At 31.7% G+C, this 18,106-nt stretch overlaps 2 protein-coding genes across 6 annotated transcripts; one reads left to right on the top strand and one right to left on the bottom strand.

Moving 5' to 3' along the window:
• Window positions 1-4,695, bottom strand: LOC125051578 (general odorant-binding protein 56a-like). Of its 2 annotated transcripts, none has more exons than XM_047651996.1 (4): window positions 4,565-4,695; window positions 1,423-1,533; window positions 412-526; window positions 1-309 (listed from the first exon to the last, which is right to left on the bottom strand). In XM_047651996.1, the coding sequence occupies exons 1-4, from the start codon at window positions 4,643-4,645 to the stop codon at window positions 179-181; spliced, it is 438 nt and encodes a 145-aa protein (XP_047507952.1). In that variant the 5' UTR covers window positions 4,646-4,695; the 3' UTR covers window positions 1-178. The 2 variants fall into 2 exon arrangements, with proteins under 2 accessions (XP_047507952.1, XP_047507953.1); XM_047651997.1 differs by lacking the exon at window positions 4,565-4,695 and adding an exon at window positions 3,008-3,139.
• A 4,154-nt stretch (window positions 4,696-8,849) lies between these two features.
• On the top strand, window positions 8,850-14,311 carry LOC125051861 (protein tipE-like). 4 transcript variants are annotated; one of them, XM_047652468.1, is made up of 3 exons: window positions 8,850-8,975; window positions 12,155-13,004; window positions 14,016-14,311. In XM_047652468.1, the coding sequence occupies exons 2-3, from the start codon at window positions 12,238-12,240 to the stop codon at window positions 14,065-14,067; spliced, it is 819 nt and encodes a 272-aa protein (XP_047508424.1). In that variant the 5' UTR covers window positions 8,850-8,975; window positions 12,155-12,237; the 3' UTR covers window positions 14,068-14,311. The 4 variants fall into 4 exon arrangements, with proteins under 4 accessions (XP_047508424.1, XP_047508422.1, XP_047508421.1 ...); XM_047652466.1 differs by lacking the exon at window positions 8,850-8,975 and adding an exon at window positions 9,685-9,935; XM_047652467.1 differs by lacking the exon at window positions 8,850-8,975 and adding an exon at window positions 11,757-11,874.
• The last annotated feature ends 3,795 nt before the right edge of the window (window positions 14,312-18,106 follow it).

An 18,106-nucleotide genomic window follows, 5' to 3' on the forward strand; every position in this document is an offset into this window, starting at 1 on the left:
TGTCGTTTAGTAGATATTACACAGATGGCGTTGTACGAAATTTAAAAATCAGCACCAAATAAAAATAGCATTAAGTTTTTAGTACAAGGTGTTGAGTACAGATGGCGCTATACTTAATAAAATGTATGGTATTTCAATGGGTATTTTATAAAGGTGATGTTGAGGTATTTAATACTGTTTATTGGAAGATGGAGTGCTTGGCGTCCTTCTCGTGGTAGCATTTAGCATAGTTCCAGGCGGTTTGTTGGGGAGTGTTACCCTTGTTGGCCAGACAGGTGTCAATAAGTTTTTCTACTGCTGGTTTGTCGGCTGCAAAGATAATTATATTTAGATATTTTAACTAGTATAAGTAACTATTCCGGAATATTATATATCATTGATTGAAGGCAGAAATATGAATCAACTATATACCTGCGTTAGGGACCTTGGCGAGGGCGACATCCTTCTTGAACTTGCCGTCCTTGGTCATGAGCTCAGACTTGATCAACATACACAGGGAATACTTCTTGAGGGGTTCGTTTTCCGTCTGTAAAAACATATTTGTTTTAAATGCAACTCTATAGTTTATGTCAAAACTGTTATCACGCTGATTGTAATGCACTTAGCCTGTAGATACTAGGATCTATTTTTAGCAATAAAATAATTGTTTTAGGTTGAAAACTTACGTCCACTATTACAAAACACATCTTATTCAATATCGATTTTATATTTCATTTGCGGACCCGACAGACTTTGTCCTCCATGATATTATAAGCGATTAGGATATTAAACAAAGTATGAAAATACCGACTGTAGCACCATCTGACGGGCTGCTTTGTGAATCTAAACAATCCAGGGCCCCACCCAAACGCATACAAAAAAATCATTCAAATCAGTCCAGCCGTTTATGAGCAGTTCAGTGACATACAAACGTACAGTAGAATTATATATATTTGTAAGCTATCTTTTAAGTTAGATCAAACTGCACATGGTGTGCAAATTTGATTGAAATCGTTTAAATAGTTTAGGAGTCCATAGCGGACAAACAACGTGACGCGTAATCTAATATATAAAATTCTCGTATCCTTTCAAATTTTTTTATGTATATTCAGTAAGTCTGAGAATCAGACAACATCTATTTTTCATCCCCCTAAATTGTAAGGGGGATGAAAAATAGATGTTAACAAAATTTTACCAACCAACCCAAAATTTTAATTTTTTAGACATAACTTTTTGTTTTTATTTTTTTTGTTACAAAAATACATATGACCCTTAATTGTCACCCCTCTACGATCAACCCCTATTTTTTATTATAGTAGATAGTTTTTTTTATTGAACTAAAAAAACGACGTTTATATATTAAGATTAATAAATAACAATGATATTTTTAACCTAAATGAGGCGTTTGATAGTTATATAGCTGGTTTGTTAAAAAGCACATACCTTAAAATCTCCAGTCTTCAGTTTGGTAACCAGCTGTTCGTCAGCCTTGGATTCAGCAAGACATTCACCCCTGTGCTTCTTGAGCTTCTCCTTCTGCTCTTCAGTAAGGGCCTGGAGAATGTTATTAGCATTTTCAACTTTAGTAAAATATTTACAGGGTACGTAACCATTTAAATATTAATTAAATGTATACATAAAGCTTTAATATACTAAAATAATAATATCACTTCATTGTATAGAATACCAGTAGCCTTGGCCAAGCGATGCTGTATTATGTGAAACGTTGGTATTTATTTTGATAAGGATCAATACCTAGGTACGAATAAAGAGTCTTTTCTAGCGGTGGTATTTTAATAAAAAAAAAATTAATAAAAGGACGCTTATTGTGACGTAACTATAACAGATAGAGACATGCTGCCGCGACATTTTTTATAGATAGTAATGTGTCCTAAAAAATTGAAATACATCATTTTGTTCTATCATTAATAGTTTTCGCAGCGCACGCGATTGAAGGAAGTTTTTTGTTTATTTTTTTACACCTTGGGTTAGATTATTCAAGTTTTAGTAAGCATCCCTAATTTTTTTGAAAATGAAACATAGCCTATGCCACTCGGGAATATTGTAGCTTGCCAACGGTGAAAGAATTTTTGAAATCGGTCCAGTAGTTTCGGAGCCTATTCATTTCAAACAAACAAAAAATCAAATCTTTCCTTTTTATAATATGTATTAGTATAGACAACAACAGCGTGCAACATATTAGTGATATAGACGACGTTCGCTAGCAAAAGTATTTGTATAGTCAAGCCCAATTTACGAAAAACCGAGTTCCTTAATTTATTATATATTGTCAGCATTTATTCTAAGAATCTTATCAAAAACTTTGGGCTGTGGTGGCTTATACCCGTGTAGTTATTATATTGTGTTTATTTTTAGGGCAAATCGTGGTATAGAATAGTATCAGAATTTTGTTTGAAGTTAATTTGATGCTGGTAAAATTTTATTTATAGCAGAATGCGATCTTTTATATTATGTTATAGAATAAAAAGTTTTATAAATTATTGTTTTAAAAAAAATATCATAAGATGATATTACCATTTTAAAAGTATTTGTACCAATTGAATATAATCGTCAAGTTTTTATCTTTACATTTGCTTTTTATTTTCTCACTCTGTTTTGGTAAGTTTATGAGTTATTAGTAGTCTCTATTAATATGTATAAAGATTTATTTTCTTGGTAATTGGGTATTGCACACATGTCTTTACAATTCTTTTTTCTTATAACTATTTTTATACATATTTTTGTGAACCATATTTTACTTTTTAGTTTATTATTGTGTTAATTTTAAATACATATAATATACTTTGAGTCGACTATAAATAAATAATGAATAAGCAAATTATAATAGTAACTACCGAGTTTCTAGCCAGTTTTTTTAAATAATTTTCAGAGGCGTTATTTAACAAAATTGATATAAATAATTTGAAAAGAGCATTCAATGTATAAAAATATCTCATTTTTTTTTTATTGGAAGTTAGTTTTGACTTTATTGGTTATATAAAATATATTTAATTGACAATTGTCTCACCTGCACAGCCACAAAGACAACGCACATAACAAATAAAACCTTCATGATGTCTAGGTCCTGTTACAACAAACTAAAGAACTACGAACGTGAATTCTCTTTTATACGAAGTTAGCGAGTGTTTTATTTTTGGACAAGCGTGTTTTGTTTTTCGAATATTGGTTCGAGTTATCTAAGTTGTTTTGTACAACTAATATAAATGTAGTATATATATATATATATATATTATACAGTAATACCTTTTTAACCAAATTGCAGCAATATGGTCCTCAAAGTATTACATATATAAAATAGTCTATATTCTGTACTAGCATTGTGTTAAAGTCAAAGCTATGAGATCAATTGCTTCATAACAATATTTCATTAAAACGGACATATTTTAATATATGTATATACTAGTTTTATAAAAAGTTTAGCTGTATTATTTTTGAATGTTTGTATGTGTGTATCGAATAGAACTAAATTGTTTTAAAAAAACAATTCACAATTAGAATGGAAAATTATCTTTAACAGTGATTAATTTAATAGCAAATATAAAGAAGTCCAGCCAAGCAAAGCTGGAATAGGATGCTAGTACACAAGAGTTCCAAGGCCAAAGATCATAAAGAAAGATGATCAACCGTTTAATTTATGCTTATAAAAACAAATAATCCTAACAAGCTGACCAACTTGTTTTATAACTTGTTTATGGCTGGTTCTCATTCGTTATTTTCCATTAGTATTATCAATTGATACTCGACTTGTTGTCATCCAATATTACTCATACAGTTGCTATGTTTATTTGCCCAACATTCATACAACATTTTATGACTAGTAGACTCGGCCAAGCGTTGCTGTGGCTAAGATTTTGTTACTACTATGTAATATAACAAAAACACCATGCTTTTTTGGTGGTTATGCCATTAAATTGTAGGTTATGTGAAACGCTGGTATTTATTTTGATAAGAATCAATACCTAGGTACGAATAAAGAGCCTTTTCTAGCGGTGGTATTTTAATTTAAAAAAAATTAATAAAAGGACGCTTATTGTGACGTAACTATAAAAGATAGAGACATGCTGTCGTGACATTTTTTATAGATAGTGATGTGTCCTGAAAAATTGAAATACATCATTTTGTTCTATCATTAATAGTTTTCGCAGCGCACGCGATTGAAGGAAGTTTTTTGTTTATTTTTTTACACCTTGGGTTAGATTATTCAATAACTGAACTAACTAAATGAAACATAGCCTATGTCACTCGGGAATAGTGTAGCTTGCCAACGGTGAAAGAATTTTTGAAATCGGTCCAGTAGTTTCGGAGCCTATTCATTTCAAACAAACAAAAAATCTAATCTTTCCTTTTTATAATATTAGTATAGATCATCTCTATTGTGAGATAGTTTCGTTTGTTCGTTCGTTTGGTACCGCAGAGACCACTGTATCGTCTATTTATCAAACGACTAAATATACTAGAATATTTTAGAAATATGGGCATTCCTAGTATTCAAAAAATTTCTGCTTGTTCGGGCAAATTTGTTGAAGATATGACAGTAATGAAACGTTATTTAAATAAAACTTACCTGAACGGCCAAAACACAGACGGCTAATACGAAAAGTGACTTCATTTTGCTTATACAAATAGTACTATGCCCCAGGACCATACAGGAGTCCTTATATAGTGCTCCTAATGGGAGATAATCGCAGATTAATCAGTTGGCGATTCGGCCTACAGAGGCTGCCAACATTTAGAATACATAGAATTTGTGTCAAGTGTTCCACAGTAAGTGAAACAATTAGAACACAAAAAGTCTGGTAATACACTAAATTAAAGTGTTAAAGTGCTAAATGTTTAGCCTAATTCTCGTTTTTGGATCTTACCCTTAATGATTGATGTTTCAGGAGACAATTCCCGAAAACAAAATGCGATGAATTATTTTATGTGATTTTGGACGTAACTTACTTAATACTTGGAAACTTATAAATTATAATATATAATTAAAAATTGCGAAATTGTTTAATAATTATAGATTTCAACCCATTTAACATACATGCAAAAACACTTGGATTAAATTTGTATTGTCTATTTACTTCGTAAATTTTTGAATTAATTTATCAGGTACATGTACCGGTTTATATAAAAATCACACTTTGATTATTAATAAACCAAATTCATGCTCAATTATACCTTAATATATCTATTTATTAATTTTTCGCTTGTTTCTCTTTGTTTTTATAAGTTTACTACCCCTGTCGAGGTTGCGTCCTGCGTAGGTCATTGTGGAAAGATCTGGGCCTAACTTGTATTGTAAACACAAACACACTACAGGTTTCTTAGAAAAATATTTTACAATATTTTATAGAATATCATTATTTTGTTACCGTTTATAACAAATCTAGGGATCATATTAGAAGGTGTCTCAGTATTAGATATATAAATAAACTTGTAACACAGTCTCTTCCTCTTCTCCACAAAGGCACGCGAACAATATAAGAGACAATGTAGGTTTATGAACAATAAAAAAATATTTGTTTCTAAATTTACATTAAGTAGAACCTAATTTATATATAAGAAGACCTCGCTATAAACTCTCCGAACTCTTTGTAATCGTCAAATTTTTGCTTTACTAAATCTTGGTATGAAACTGTAATCGTTCAATCGAATAACATCTTGAAGTAATTAATTATAATTTTGTATTGTTATACACTGGCATCGGCAAACATAATATAAAATATGAAGAAAATTTTAAGCTTTCCTTTCAAACCAACCAACTTTGCCTTTGCGAGACATAAATATGAGAAATATTCTTGTTTAACAACTTTTTAATTAATCATAAAGAGTATATATACGATGGAATATTTAATGTCTCTTCTATAGATTGATATATACGAAGTCTGACCTGCGGCAATACTCTGCAACTTCCAATAGACGATAGCTATACCGAAGTTTTTGTATGCAAGTTCGATTTTTTCTCTTTTCTCTCAATATCCGCTTAGGTATGTCGCAGCCTTGGGATCGCGCGGAACAAAATCTCATTATCCGGATCTGGATGGCTGTCGGCATAGCTATTGGATTTCCAGAGTAAGAGCCCTGGAAAGAGTTTAAGAATTACTTTGGTGTTGGAAATTGTAATCTTGTAGGTAAGGTTGGGATTCTTGAGAAAACTTTGAAAAGTCTTTAAATATTATATCATAGGGTATCTTAATAGGGCTTTGGCTTTCAAAAAGCACAAGTTAGTGGAAGTTGGTGAAGTAAAACACATAATGAAGGTAGAACTGATAATGATGGGCGGTTTACATACTTATATTTTATTATAATTTTAAATTCGACTTTCGTGATACTGTTTTAATGTATTATGTAATTTAATAAAAATTCTAAAGAAGTGTTAATTGGACAGAACATAATTTTGAATAAATATAACAAAATATCTCAGAAGGAAAAGGAAAACTTCATGTTAAAACGGTCAAGTAGCACTAGACACTGCAACATTTAATATTTAATTTCTCTTTTCATCTCAAGACTAACGTTTCATAACTTTAACTTCGCAGCGTCAATTAATACAAAAAATACAAAAGATAGAAATGTAAATGTTATTTATGGACTTCATCTGGCCGAATACTTAGCCAGCTTATTCCGCGAACCTTATCTTAACCACGAATCTTTTTCCATGACCATAAAATATATCCAATCTGCGATGAGCCTCGTTATTAAAAAAAATGAATTCTTTTCGTTCATTTCTGAAAGAAACAAATTGTTTTAACAATTGTAATTATCTCTTATTTCTCTATATTTTTTAAGACCTAATCATAATCCCTATTCTGTCAACTGTTAACCGTAACATAGAACGACTGCCCAAAACAGACCTGCCAGCGAAGCATCATTGCAGAGACGAATTAAGCTCTCTCTCTTAATTTCACTCCATGACAGGAATGTCAAATTAAGAGAGCTGCCCAGCACCGATCAGGCTCGTTTTCTACGCTGGATGAACTCTGCCCCATCTGGAGGACATAGGACCTTAAGTCCAGTAAGTTAGCTTTAGTGCAATAAGGCAGTAACCCGACCTAACAAAATACCAGATAGTGAGAGTAAGCAGAGTGGGTATTTTCCAGGCAGTGTGTCGCACGGCAACATGTTAAGTGATAAATTGTGGCAATCAGCGTAAACGCAGTAATCGCATCCCGAATGATTTATTTATTGTCCATTGACCCTCTTGACATTTGAGGATTTGGACAGATAACTCCTAATACCTGATTTAAACATATCCCGAAACAATAAATATTATTACTGTTTCATAGGCACACATTTTCCAAAAAACCTATTAAAAAAGATTAATAAATTTGGGCATGTGGAAAACACAATTTAAAGCATTTTTGAATTTAACATTTTGAAATACTATTTCAAAAATTAATCATTGATTTATACAAATTTAAGATGGAAAATGTTTGTCTAGGAACAGGAAAACTTAAAACTCCTATTAAACAATTTAAATATTTTGTGTGGGTGAGTGATTTGCTTGTTGTCCGAAGTAGATTCTTGATGAATTAATCTCTACAATTGATTCTTGTTTTACGCACTTATAACTGGATATAACTAAAAAAAATAAACAAGTTCTTTTAATAAGATAAATTTCAACCTAATATTATATATACGATATCATAGTATACTTAGGGACATTTAATTAGTGTCATAATTGTCAAAATCTGGTTATCCAATTATTATTAAAGCTTTATTAATTAATTCATTCATACAACAATTAGATAGTTAGTTTAAATTCCTTAATATTAGTATTAGATGTGTTAGTATAAGTTTTAAAAATTTTCAGTTAAATTTCTTTTTTCTTTTTAGAGGTCTAGTTTTTGTATGGCCCCTTTAAGGGTAAAAGCCTCCTTTTTTCCATTTCACTTTGTCTTGAGCAGGTTATCCTATAATACAGCATTTTTTTAGCGTGGACTACAGTGAGGCTGAAGAAGTACTCATTACTGCATATTTTGTTTATATATTTCTTAATATTGGTCCTTCTTTCTTCCCTTACAAAATTTAAAACCCCGTAAATTATTATAATTGTTTTTTAAATATTAATTTATCTCCAAAAACTTTTACGTTACATAAGAAACTGTTTTTAATTCAGGAGGTAGTTACATTTATTGTGTATAGAAAACTGTAATTACAATTTAATTAAACGTTTAGTTAGACATTTACTTCACTTATTCCATAAAATTGTATAAGTCGTCTTAGTTAAATTTTGTTAGCCAATCCGCAGTTGCTCTTTTTATGCTGAAATAGCTAAACGTTATAATATTCTTATATGAAATAATTTCCTTTGGATGTTTTTTTGGTGATTTTTCTTCTTAAGGTCTTCTGCGCCTGATACATATCGTAGATTTTTTACTCTTAGACCTGCTGGTTTCAACACGATGTTTACTTATGTACGAGTGAAGTACCTATAGTATGTATGACTTTTTAATGCATAGCCGGGTTTAAAATGCACGACCTGAGGGTTTAAAACCGCGCCTACTCACTAGACTATTACATCTTTAATCGAAATACCTTATTAATTATTTAAGGACCCAGTAGGTTTAGAGGTAAAGCTAGGTTTTCAAAAGTCAAACAAATTGCGAAGTAAATAGTCTAAAAATATAATCGTCTGATTTTTACTCTTGATCATTTTGATGTTTATATTTTATTGACCGCTTTGTGTTAATTGTTTTTCAATATAACCATAAAGTCCATAACATAACTCTTTGAAAACCTCTTTTCATGCTACTATTTTTTAATTAAAATACTGACTGTTAGGCCTATCGCGTGCTTTGACCCTATGGTCACAACTGCATTACCCAAACGTCGATGAAAACGTTGCAAACTGGCACCATTTGGTGCTTGGCATCGTTCTACGCATGCGCAGCACAGAGTGAGATGACAGACAAACATTCATACGTCAAACTGTACTCATGGTTACTTGTAAACAGTGCTGAGGAGAAATGGTGAAAGTTAAAGTAAGTTCACTCTATTTTGTATGTTTTTAATATTACAAATACACAAATCTTAATTTCTAAAACAGCATCCATATTTTAATTTAGATGAATTTTAATTTGAATTTCGAACATGTCGTAAGTACTTTGTGATTGGTGTTTTTTGGTAGTTTTAAAGTGAGGTATTTGTAACTACTTATATATAATATAGTGTTTACATTTCCCCGTGTTAAAAATGTGTAACTACTACAAAATACTTTCCTTGTAATAAACAAAAGAAAGTTCACATTTGAATATTAATAATTACGTAGTGCTATAAAATTGTTTTTAGTTTCAGTTTTTACGTTTATTTCTTTAATGCATTTTTATCGATTGCAGTATCATAACAGTGAAACTGTTAAACACCATAGGTTTATAATTATTAGTTATCCAAAAATAATCTACAGTTTCCTTTTTCGCTCACTTTACTACAACTAGGAGTGTTAAATATAGATGGCGCTAATTTCAAATCCTATATGGCTATCACTTATAATTAAAAATCAACCTAATTACTACGAAACATAAACCTCTTTATTTTTGCTTCGCTTTTGTTCATCTCTAAGTAGTCCCAAGCGTTTATACCACAATTCATAATAAAATCATTTAATCCAAACACTTGAAAATCTCAGTGTACTCGGAAAATTATACATTGTTATATTATTCAGACTTTTTAAATGAGTTTAACATGTTGAAATAACATTTAGTTTTTATGAACTTTCCGACATCAAAATGTCAAACTTCACATCGATGACAATATGACATTGCGGCTGTGTTATGTGGCTAACGTCATTCTGTACGTAAAGAAAACACGGGATAAGCGAACTCAATGAAATTAATAAAAGCTTGCCTGAATATTAACGGGTTATTCACACGTATTTACAAAATTATCATATGTCGCATACTTGGGCTTTTGCAAAAAGTGATTCTGTGGGACTACATGTATTGGTGAGTTATATACACAGTTCCTATTCATATACAACCCTACAGCACTCAAAAAAAATATATTTCGTACTCTTCAGTTTATAATGTACGTAAATGTAATTTTTAGATATTAAATTCTAGGTCCATGTCGTAAGTACGAATTGCAAAACCCTGTTGCTTAGTTATATTTTCATTTAATACGCAGAAGACATGCCCCAAATACCATAGACATTGGTGTATATTTTGAAAACAGTAACGTCGTGTGTGAATTCAACAGCGCTTATTATATCGGTTGTACAAATTTGTTATTATAAAAGTTTCTATATTACTACTTACTATGTAAAGTGTAATTATAATACTTCAAATAACCTATTTTAACTAATCAAAGTACATTAGAATAGAGTCGTGCAACTAATGTATTGTAAATGTAATTATGTTTAGAGTGAAATCGACGAATTACGTGACATGACGATAATAGCGGTACATTTTATGAGGGGGTAAAATTCCGATCATTGACATCAATTAAAAAATAGCGCACTAGGGGCGGTCGCACTGCGCTCAATCGATCGTGCTACCGCGCAGGCGCCGTAGCCCCACCGTACGTCAGTGGAGGTCGGTCGCGAGTGGCAGGAAGTCTACACCATGCCGAAGACCAAACCCACACCTGAGGAGGACTTAATCATACCACCGCAAGACCAAAAAATATGCGGGACAATATGCGTCTGCCAAATGACTGCCGTCCTTAGTGCCGTGGCCATTGTTTACTTGACAGTAGCCATCTACATGCCATATACTCGTGCTATTGCATCGGGAATCGATCCAACTCCAATTATGTGTACAACAACAAGGGCTGTCAACAAAGAAAACTGTGATTGGGGCTCCTGCGGTGAATGGTGTTTGAGTAAAACATCTGGGGCTTGCATTCAAATTTATGTTAACGTAAGGAACAATGGATCATCGCTACTTTTATCGGAATGTGGAAGTGCTGCAAATAAAACATGTTATGGGATTGATCAAGAGAACGCTAAGAAGTATCACTGCATAAGAGACGAGTGTAAAAATTTAACGGGAACCTTTAATTGCACTGAAGGAAAATGTATCAACATAACAGATGCCTTTGAGTGTGCCTTTCGGGACACTGATCCACCATTAAAGTGTTCAGGTAGAAGGGGGAAAATAACGTGCATAGATGTCCAGGGACTTTTTTCGTGTAATAGAGGCACATGTAGAAAAATACGAACGCCTTATAATTGTGATCGCCGATGTGTTGACATTCCGACTCGCAACAAAAACGTTATAGTTTTAAGTGGCGATAGAGTATTCTTAGCAAGATGTACGAAGCTTGCTAAAGAAGATGGTGGTGAAATAGTTTGGAATGATAACGGGGAAGAAGTTATTATGTTATCCTGTCATGCCGTTCATAATGGTACATCGGGAGTAGTTGCTGTCGATTGTATTAATGCTGCCTTGCTACCTCGAACAGAAATCTCTGATTTAACAAATTTTACATATTTACAATACTTATATACATTAAAAGCAACGCCTAATAGAGTTATAGCGCCGTCTGAAGTAGAACTCACTTTGGCTAACGATAGTAGATTGATGATCAATTTAGAAGGTTGTGTAAACACCCTCGCTGACGAATGTAAAGACTTTCTTAAGACCTATGGAAGAGATGGAACTGACCACAACGCCAAGGCTAGATTTCCATGCTTCCATACTCAGAATAACCCAGAAACAGTGGTTGCAAGATTTGACTTGGACGCCACCTATCGTCAATTTTTGATAGCGCTAGTACTTCCAACAGTTCTAGTTGTAGTATCGTGTATAACTTTGATGTTGTGTCAAAGGACGGTTGTAGTTGGTGATGATGCTAAAATGCGTTTCAAGGCCTGCGGAGGTGGACAATCCGAAATGCAAATGCATCCGAATGATCCTGTTTCACCCCTCTGAGATCAGTCACGTAAGCATTATTTGGGTTCAAGGAAATATAACTATTCCTTTTCGTTATCTAAGTAGAACATTCATGTTCCTTTGAGAAATATAATTTTTTATACACATGTATAAAAATCTACTTAAAAACATATATTTACGACTACTTGACCTTGGCACTAGTGAGTTATGACAAAAACCGGTAATTAACATGAAACGTTTCACCTGCCTCACTAAGGGTTTTATTATTCTAATTCATTTCATAAATTAGGCTTTAATTTTGTTTGTAATTAAATAATTTTCTGTTTCAGGCGTTCCCCTCCTCTGCGAGGGCCCGGCTAGTTCGCTAAGAGACGATTAATAGCTTTCTATTTGCTAAACAAAAGCTCTCCCAATGTCTACACTGAGCAGATCTAGGGCGACTCTTTCGCCAGCAACTTCTGAAAGATCTACTCTGCCTATGGGAGCAACAGCTGATGCCGGAAGCCAAGAATTTACCCCATTGGAACCGACTAGGGAGCAGCTACTTGCACATTTCTTTGAGCGATTTAAATTTTACACTTCTTTATGTCTTGGCACATCAGCTATTCTCGCTGTGTTTGCTTTTTTATTCCTCATTCCATTTGTGGTGGAACCAGCCATACAGACTATACTTGCTGAATTCGCACCGGAAGCCGGAATATGTAGTGTATCAGATCATGTTTATGCTGAGACTCTGACTAATTGTACCTGGGCGTCATGTAGAGAAGGCTGCACAACAATGCCTACAAGGTGCCACAAAATCCGAGTTAACTTAGCAAGGAAACCATTTGTTGGAAACGAAACACTACCAATAGAGTGGGATGAAACCGATTTGAAATTTCTTATAAATCCTGAAGGATGTGGATATCCCCCAAAAGTGAACTGTTCGGTGTTTGCTATTGAATATGCTGGTAGAAAAGCGCCGAAAATATTTCCTTGTTTCTACAGTATGACTCGGCCTGAATTGGTAGTGGCAAGATATTCTTGGGAATCAACGATACGAGGGTTAATACTGGCCCTGGTTCTTCCGACAACAGTCTTTGTGTTTAGTTTAAGTGTCCTTGCGTACTGGCACTGCCACTGTTGCGACAGGGCTTGTAACAGACGGGTACACGCTGAATCATTTTCGAGCAAAGAAGAGTAAGTATAAATATTGTTTAATCCTGATTTGGCATGATTTCAGCATGGAAAATTCCTAAAAAGCATGAAATTGAAGATCTTATTACATCTTGTAATTTAATCAACCAATTTAGCTCGTATTTCTATTTAACTGCAGCGACGGACAAACCGAATTATTCAATTACTGAATTGAACAATAGTTTGATACTAAGTGCGAAACAAAATTATACTCTAGAACTGCAATTTAAAAGTTTAATCTACATCCAAATGCGATTCACGTAGTCAATTTTAGATTTATTTTATGTACAATTGATATATTACAGGATAAATATCAAATTCCAGTTCAGAGAAGATTCATCATAGTTTCAGCTATAGGTGTTTAGCAACTATTTTTATTTTCAAGTACGTTTTATGTTTCAACACTTAGCAGCGTGTTTAGGCTGTGTTGCTGCTTCTTCACGATAATCATCTGGTCATGGTAGATCTTAATTAATATGTACGAGTCACGATCTCGGGAAATTTAGCTTGTAGGTGCTACTTTATGTTATATAAAATTTTTCACGTGTACATAGTTTTTGTAGGTTTGCGTTTTAGTATTTTATATCATCACACAAAGTAGTCAATATATTATGTTGACAATATATGATGCAATTTAATTAATTGGATGTGGCTTAATAATTACATCATTTATTTTTTGATTTGATGTAATGTCTATAATAGTAATAATTGTAGTTAAGAGTAACAAATTAAATTCTCACATCATCTGATAGACATAATTTATTACATTAAATGGTATTTGCGATAGCGTAAAACATCACAGTATGGTATATACCTTTATCTTTATTATCCGCTCCTGGTTAATCACGTAACTTCGTAACATTTTGCGCGATAGAGATCAGTTCTTACTAAAGTACATTAATAGAAAAATTACCCAAAAGCGGTTTATGTTAGATAACAACTTATTTCCCGGGAAAAATAATCAGATTCATAAAGATTTTTAAAGTGCTAACTATCTATCTATGTCTATTACAGTAGTAAGTTGCTCTGTGAACTGGATGATGACCCAACCGATGATGTATTCTGACGCCAGGCCACCTATCCACGACGTCGCACATCACCCAGAAACGGCTATACCCAGTTATAAATTTAAAAATAAGAAATAAAAAGAAGTAAAGTATATCCTAACCGTTTAGTTTATCAGCCCAGAAGCCTGAAGGGTTTTGGATTTATATTTTCAGTGCATTAAAATGAAATTCTGTATTTTTATTCGTATACATCGATTTCGATTTTAAATTTATCCTATGTATATGATAGTAACAAAAATGGAATTTCATATTAATATCAAAAATTATGTATTCTTAAATACTATTATTTTTTATATTGTTTATATTGAATTATATTATTTATATTGAAACTCTCAGTAAAATTAATTTGTGAAATGTAAAGATTATTTACTCTTACATATTAGTATACCGGTTTTAAGTATTCCGTTAGTTTAAGTTTAATACTGCAAGTCTTTCTATCAGGCAGATATTCGATACGCAGGTTAGCAAATGTCGTAGACAATAATCATTTAGGATAAAATTTCATGGGTATATCTGTTTAATATACCACTGCATAATGGACCACGTTGGCATATATGAGATTGAGTGTGAGGCTTTTACAAGAATGTTTCATTAGAAATCACAACGCAGTCAACCAAGCACCTGCCCGCACAGAAACAATCAAATGTAAGAGCGGCTCAATAATAGTTCCCTGTTTATATATCAGAGCTCAGAGAGCTATATATGACGTTCTTCTGTTTTGGCGACAGATACAGATCTCGGCATAGGTCACTTAAAATATTATTTGACAATAAATGATTGTGTACTTAATTTCACATTCGAAAAGGAACTTTTCCTGCATTATGTTTGCATAAAATGTGTCTGATATCTACAAAGCGTACCAGCGAAGATTTAAGTTTTTATCAATGTTATTTAATCCAAGGAAGTGCATCACGTCGTCTCTTTCTAAATTTGAGCTAGGCCGGATAATATAAGAAAGTCGCTAGCTTTAGCTTTAAGGTTGTAGATAGTTAAATTCACTGTCTTAACAGAGATTTACGTTACCAAAATATATTGTTGAATGTAAATATTTGCTTGATTAATAGATTTTCTAAAGCTTTGAAAAGCTTCGTGATTTATACGCATCTTGTATGGATAGTTAATTCGATCAATGACTTTTATGTATCGTGCTCTGTACTTAAAAATGCATAATGAATATTCGAATATTAAATAATAAAGATTATATTCAATAATTTAAAGAGAAATTTGACTTTAGTCTTAAAATATTCGGTTTGGGGCTTATAGGCATTTCTCAAATCATGTTTAAAATAAATATATAGTTAACGTATAAATCTATTTGATGAAAAAAAAATAACAAATCCTGAGTCAAAGCGAAGTATAGTACAAAAGAATATGTAAAAATCATTGATTCTGTCGCACGTTTCAAATACTTTAACTCTATTTATAACGTCTTTAGCTTACGGGATAATGTGTTTTATTACAATTAAACTAAGAAAATTTAACTACATTACTTAATATATAAGCTTACTATATAATATCTATAAAAGTTCAAAAATATAAAACTAGACACTTAAATAAAAAATCCAAAGTTTATTTTATTTTGTGTCAGTTATAAATTGTTTGAGTACGTTTGTTAATTTAAAAAAATATATATTTTTCTATTCATGTTATCGAAATCAATATTGAAACCATCTATATATTATACAAAGCTAAATTAGTTTCCCATATAAATGCTTTGAATACATGTTACGTATCAGCAATAATTTGATTTAAAATTTTATTAAAATTACCTTTCTACAATATAAGCCTTCGATAAAGTAATATTACACTAATTATTATTATCTATTACTCTAAATTCATTGTATTCTACTAAGACGTTACATTTCTAAAGACATACAGTTAGAAGCTTTTTCATATCAAATGCAAGTTTGTTAGTGAATTAAGAGTTTTATATTCACAAAAAAATTGTGATATTCTTATCGTCAAAAGATAGTTAAATATAACTGTTATCGTATATATAACTTAAATATTTATGTTCTTTCAAGAATTAAATTTTGTTTTAATGAATTCTATATTAATATATAAAATAATACAGTACCTCTTCTAAATTTGTTGTATAATGTTATAATAAAATAACCGAATAAAGTGATGTTAAATATTTTAAAGATATATTTTATCTCAGTCATAATCTGTACAAAAGATGTCTACGAATTCTTCTAAGATTATGTAAATATAATTTAATAAATGTAATATAAAACTTGTAGTGAGCATGCGAGACACAAAGTGTTATTAATAAATGCAAAGCTTTCATATCGATTTGTTTTCTTTGAAAAATTATAACTTTACCTAATATTTTTGCATCTGTAGAACAAATATTAAAGCCTACATATTTCTCATTTTCTCAAGAATTATAGTTTTCCATTCCCTGTTAAATACTATGGATGGAATGGAACATTCATTCTTGTCAGAGTCCGTTCCTCAATGTAGTAAAACAAAATAGAATAAATTTTGTAAGTTAAAATAGTTAAGAGATAAACATACACACGTAAATAGTTTCACTCTTCCAACTGGAACGAGGCGATGTATAACCTTTTTTCAAAAGACATAATAGGTTATAACTTATACAAGTATGAAATTCGTACTTTCCTCATTACATTGTTAATACGCCAATGCAGTAGGCTATTCCTAGTAACGCGAGGTCATTCAACTCTTTTAAATATTGAGCTTAATGGTATATCGAGACCGCTATAGTTATTTTATTGGCCGTCATAGTTTATTTCTGCCTTTTTTAGAATTTATCTGGTGGATTTATTGGTTATGTATAGATAGCACATTTGATTAAAAAGTACTATAGAATGAAACGCGTGTACCAACATAGACCTACCTACCTTCAGTGGGTATGATTCTTAACCGGGTAAGATAATCTACAATTTTTTGAAATACAAATATCATATTCACTATACTGAAATGACAGAATATATTTGACTAATTATTACTTAAAATATAAAAAAAATCTCTTCTAATCTTATCCTTGATCTTCTGTGAAACCAATAAAACTTTCCGGAGTTCTAAGAGAGTACAAAATGTATTATTTGAAATGTATTAAACATTATTCAAATAAAACAAGGTCCAATTACGATTTCACAACTGAGAGAAGAGAATGTTCTAGTGTTTTCTAAGATCTAGATTCTAAGAAATAGGTCATAGTCGTTATTAGCGTTTGCTGTATACCTTTTTAGCTATTATTTACTTAACAAAACAATATAACTTGTAGTCTCTTATATATCATAATTTTTTTAAATATTTCTTTAGATTAATGGCCAAAAAAATCAACAATGTCATTAAGCACTTGTTATTATAATCACAATGAAGCATGGGCTGGACACAACTGTGCGTTTGTTTCATTTATCACTTTTAATGAGATTTTTGTAGATGATTAGCCTTATCTCTATCTAGATTTGAGCATTTACTAGAATTAAAATTCGGCAAGATTCGCCGGAAGCCTTGATGTACGCCTTCTTGTTGTGTCGTACTTTCAAATAGGCTGTTAAAAGGTTTATGTATACCTTTACGTCGAAGTTATCTCAAGTTATTATACAAATAAGTGAAATAAGTTACGGTTCTAGGTTTATGGTTACTTCACATATCATTACATGAATAATGAAGGTTGTAACCGCTACGCCGTAGACATGTTGCGTAGCACTGAACTTAAATAAATTATTTGTTAGGATATAATTACATGTATGTAAAAAAATTAAACTAAATATTTTCAAACTATAGAAAAATGTTTTTGTAGGTCCAGATAGACATCTTACAAATGCACTTCTCCCTTTCATCGTTCTGTTCCGGTTTAAAATTATCAATCAAAACCCCTTTACGTACGTTATGTTTACCCTTTCGTAAACCTTATTGAATCCTGTTATAAGATACCCTTTTAAAATCAATTAAATTGTCATTACAACCAGTTGAGCTGTATACACCTTGAAATCCAGCAGTAACATAACAAAGTGAATAAATTAAACAACATTTATATGTATCAATCTTTGCCAACTTCTAGAA

The sequence above is a fragment of the Pieris napi genome, chromosome 8 (genome assembly GCF_905475465.1).
Source record: "Pieris napi chromosome 8, ilPieNapi1.2, whole genome shotgun sequence".
Lineage (NCBI taxonomy): Eukaryota > Metazoa > Arthropoda > Insecta > Lepidoptera > Pieridae > Pieris > Pieris napi.

Excerpts from the sequence above, each read along its gene's own strand:
- LOC125051578 (XM_047651996.1), bottom strand. The coding sequence starts at position 4,645 with ATGGTCCTGGGGCATAGTACTATTTGTATAAGCAAAATGAAGTCACTT. Across the intron at positions 527-1,422 it reads TGAAGACTGGAGATTTTAAG|ACGGAAAACGAACCCCTCAA; the intron begins GTATGTGCTTTT and ends ATGTTTTTACAG. Across the intron at positions 310-411 it reads CGCCAAGGTCCCTAACGCAG|CCGACAAACCAGCAGTAGAA; the intron begins GTATATAGTTGA and ends TTATCTTTGCAG.
- LOC125051861 (XM_047652465.1), top strand. The coding sequence starts at position 10,554 with ATGCCGAAGACCAAACCCACACCTGAGGAGGACTTAATCATACCACCG.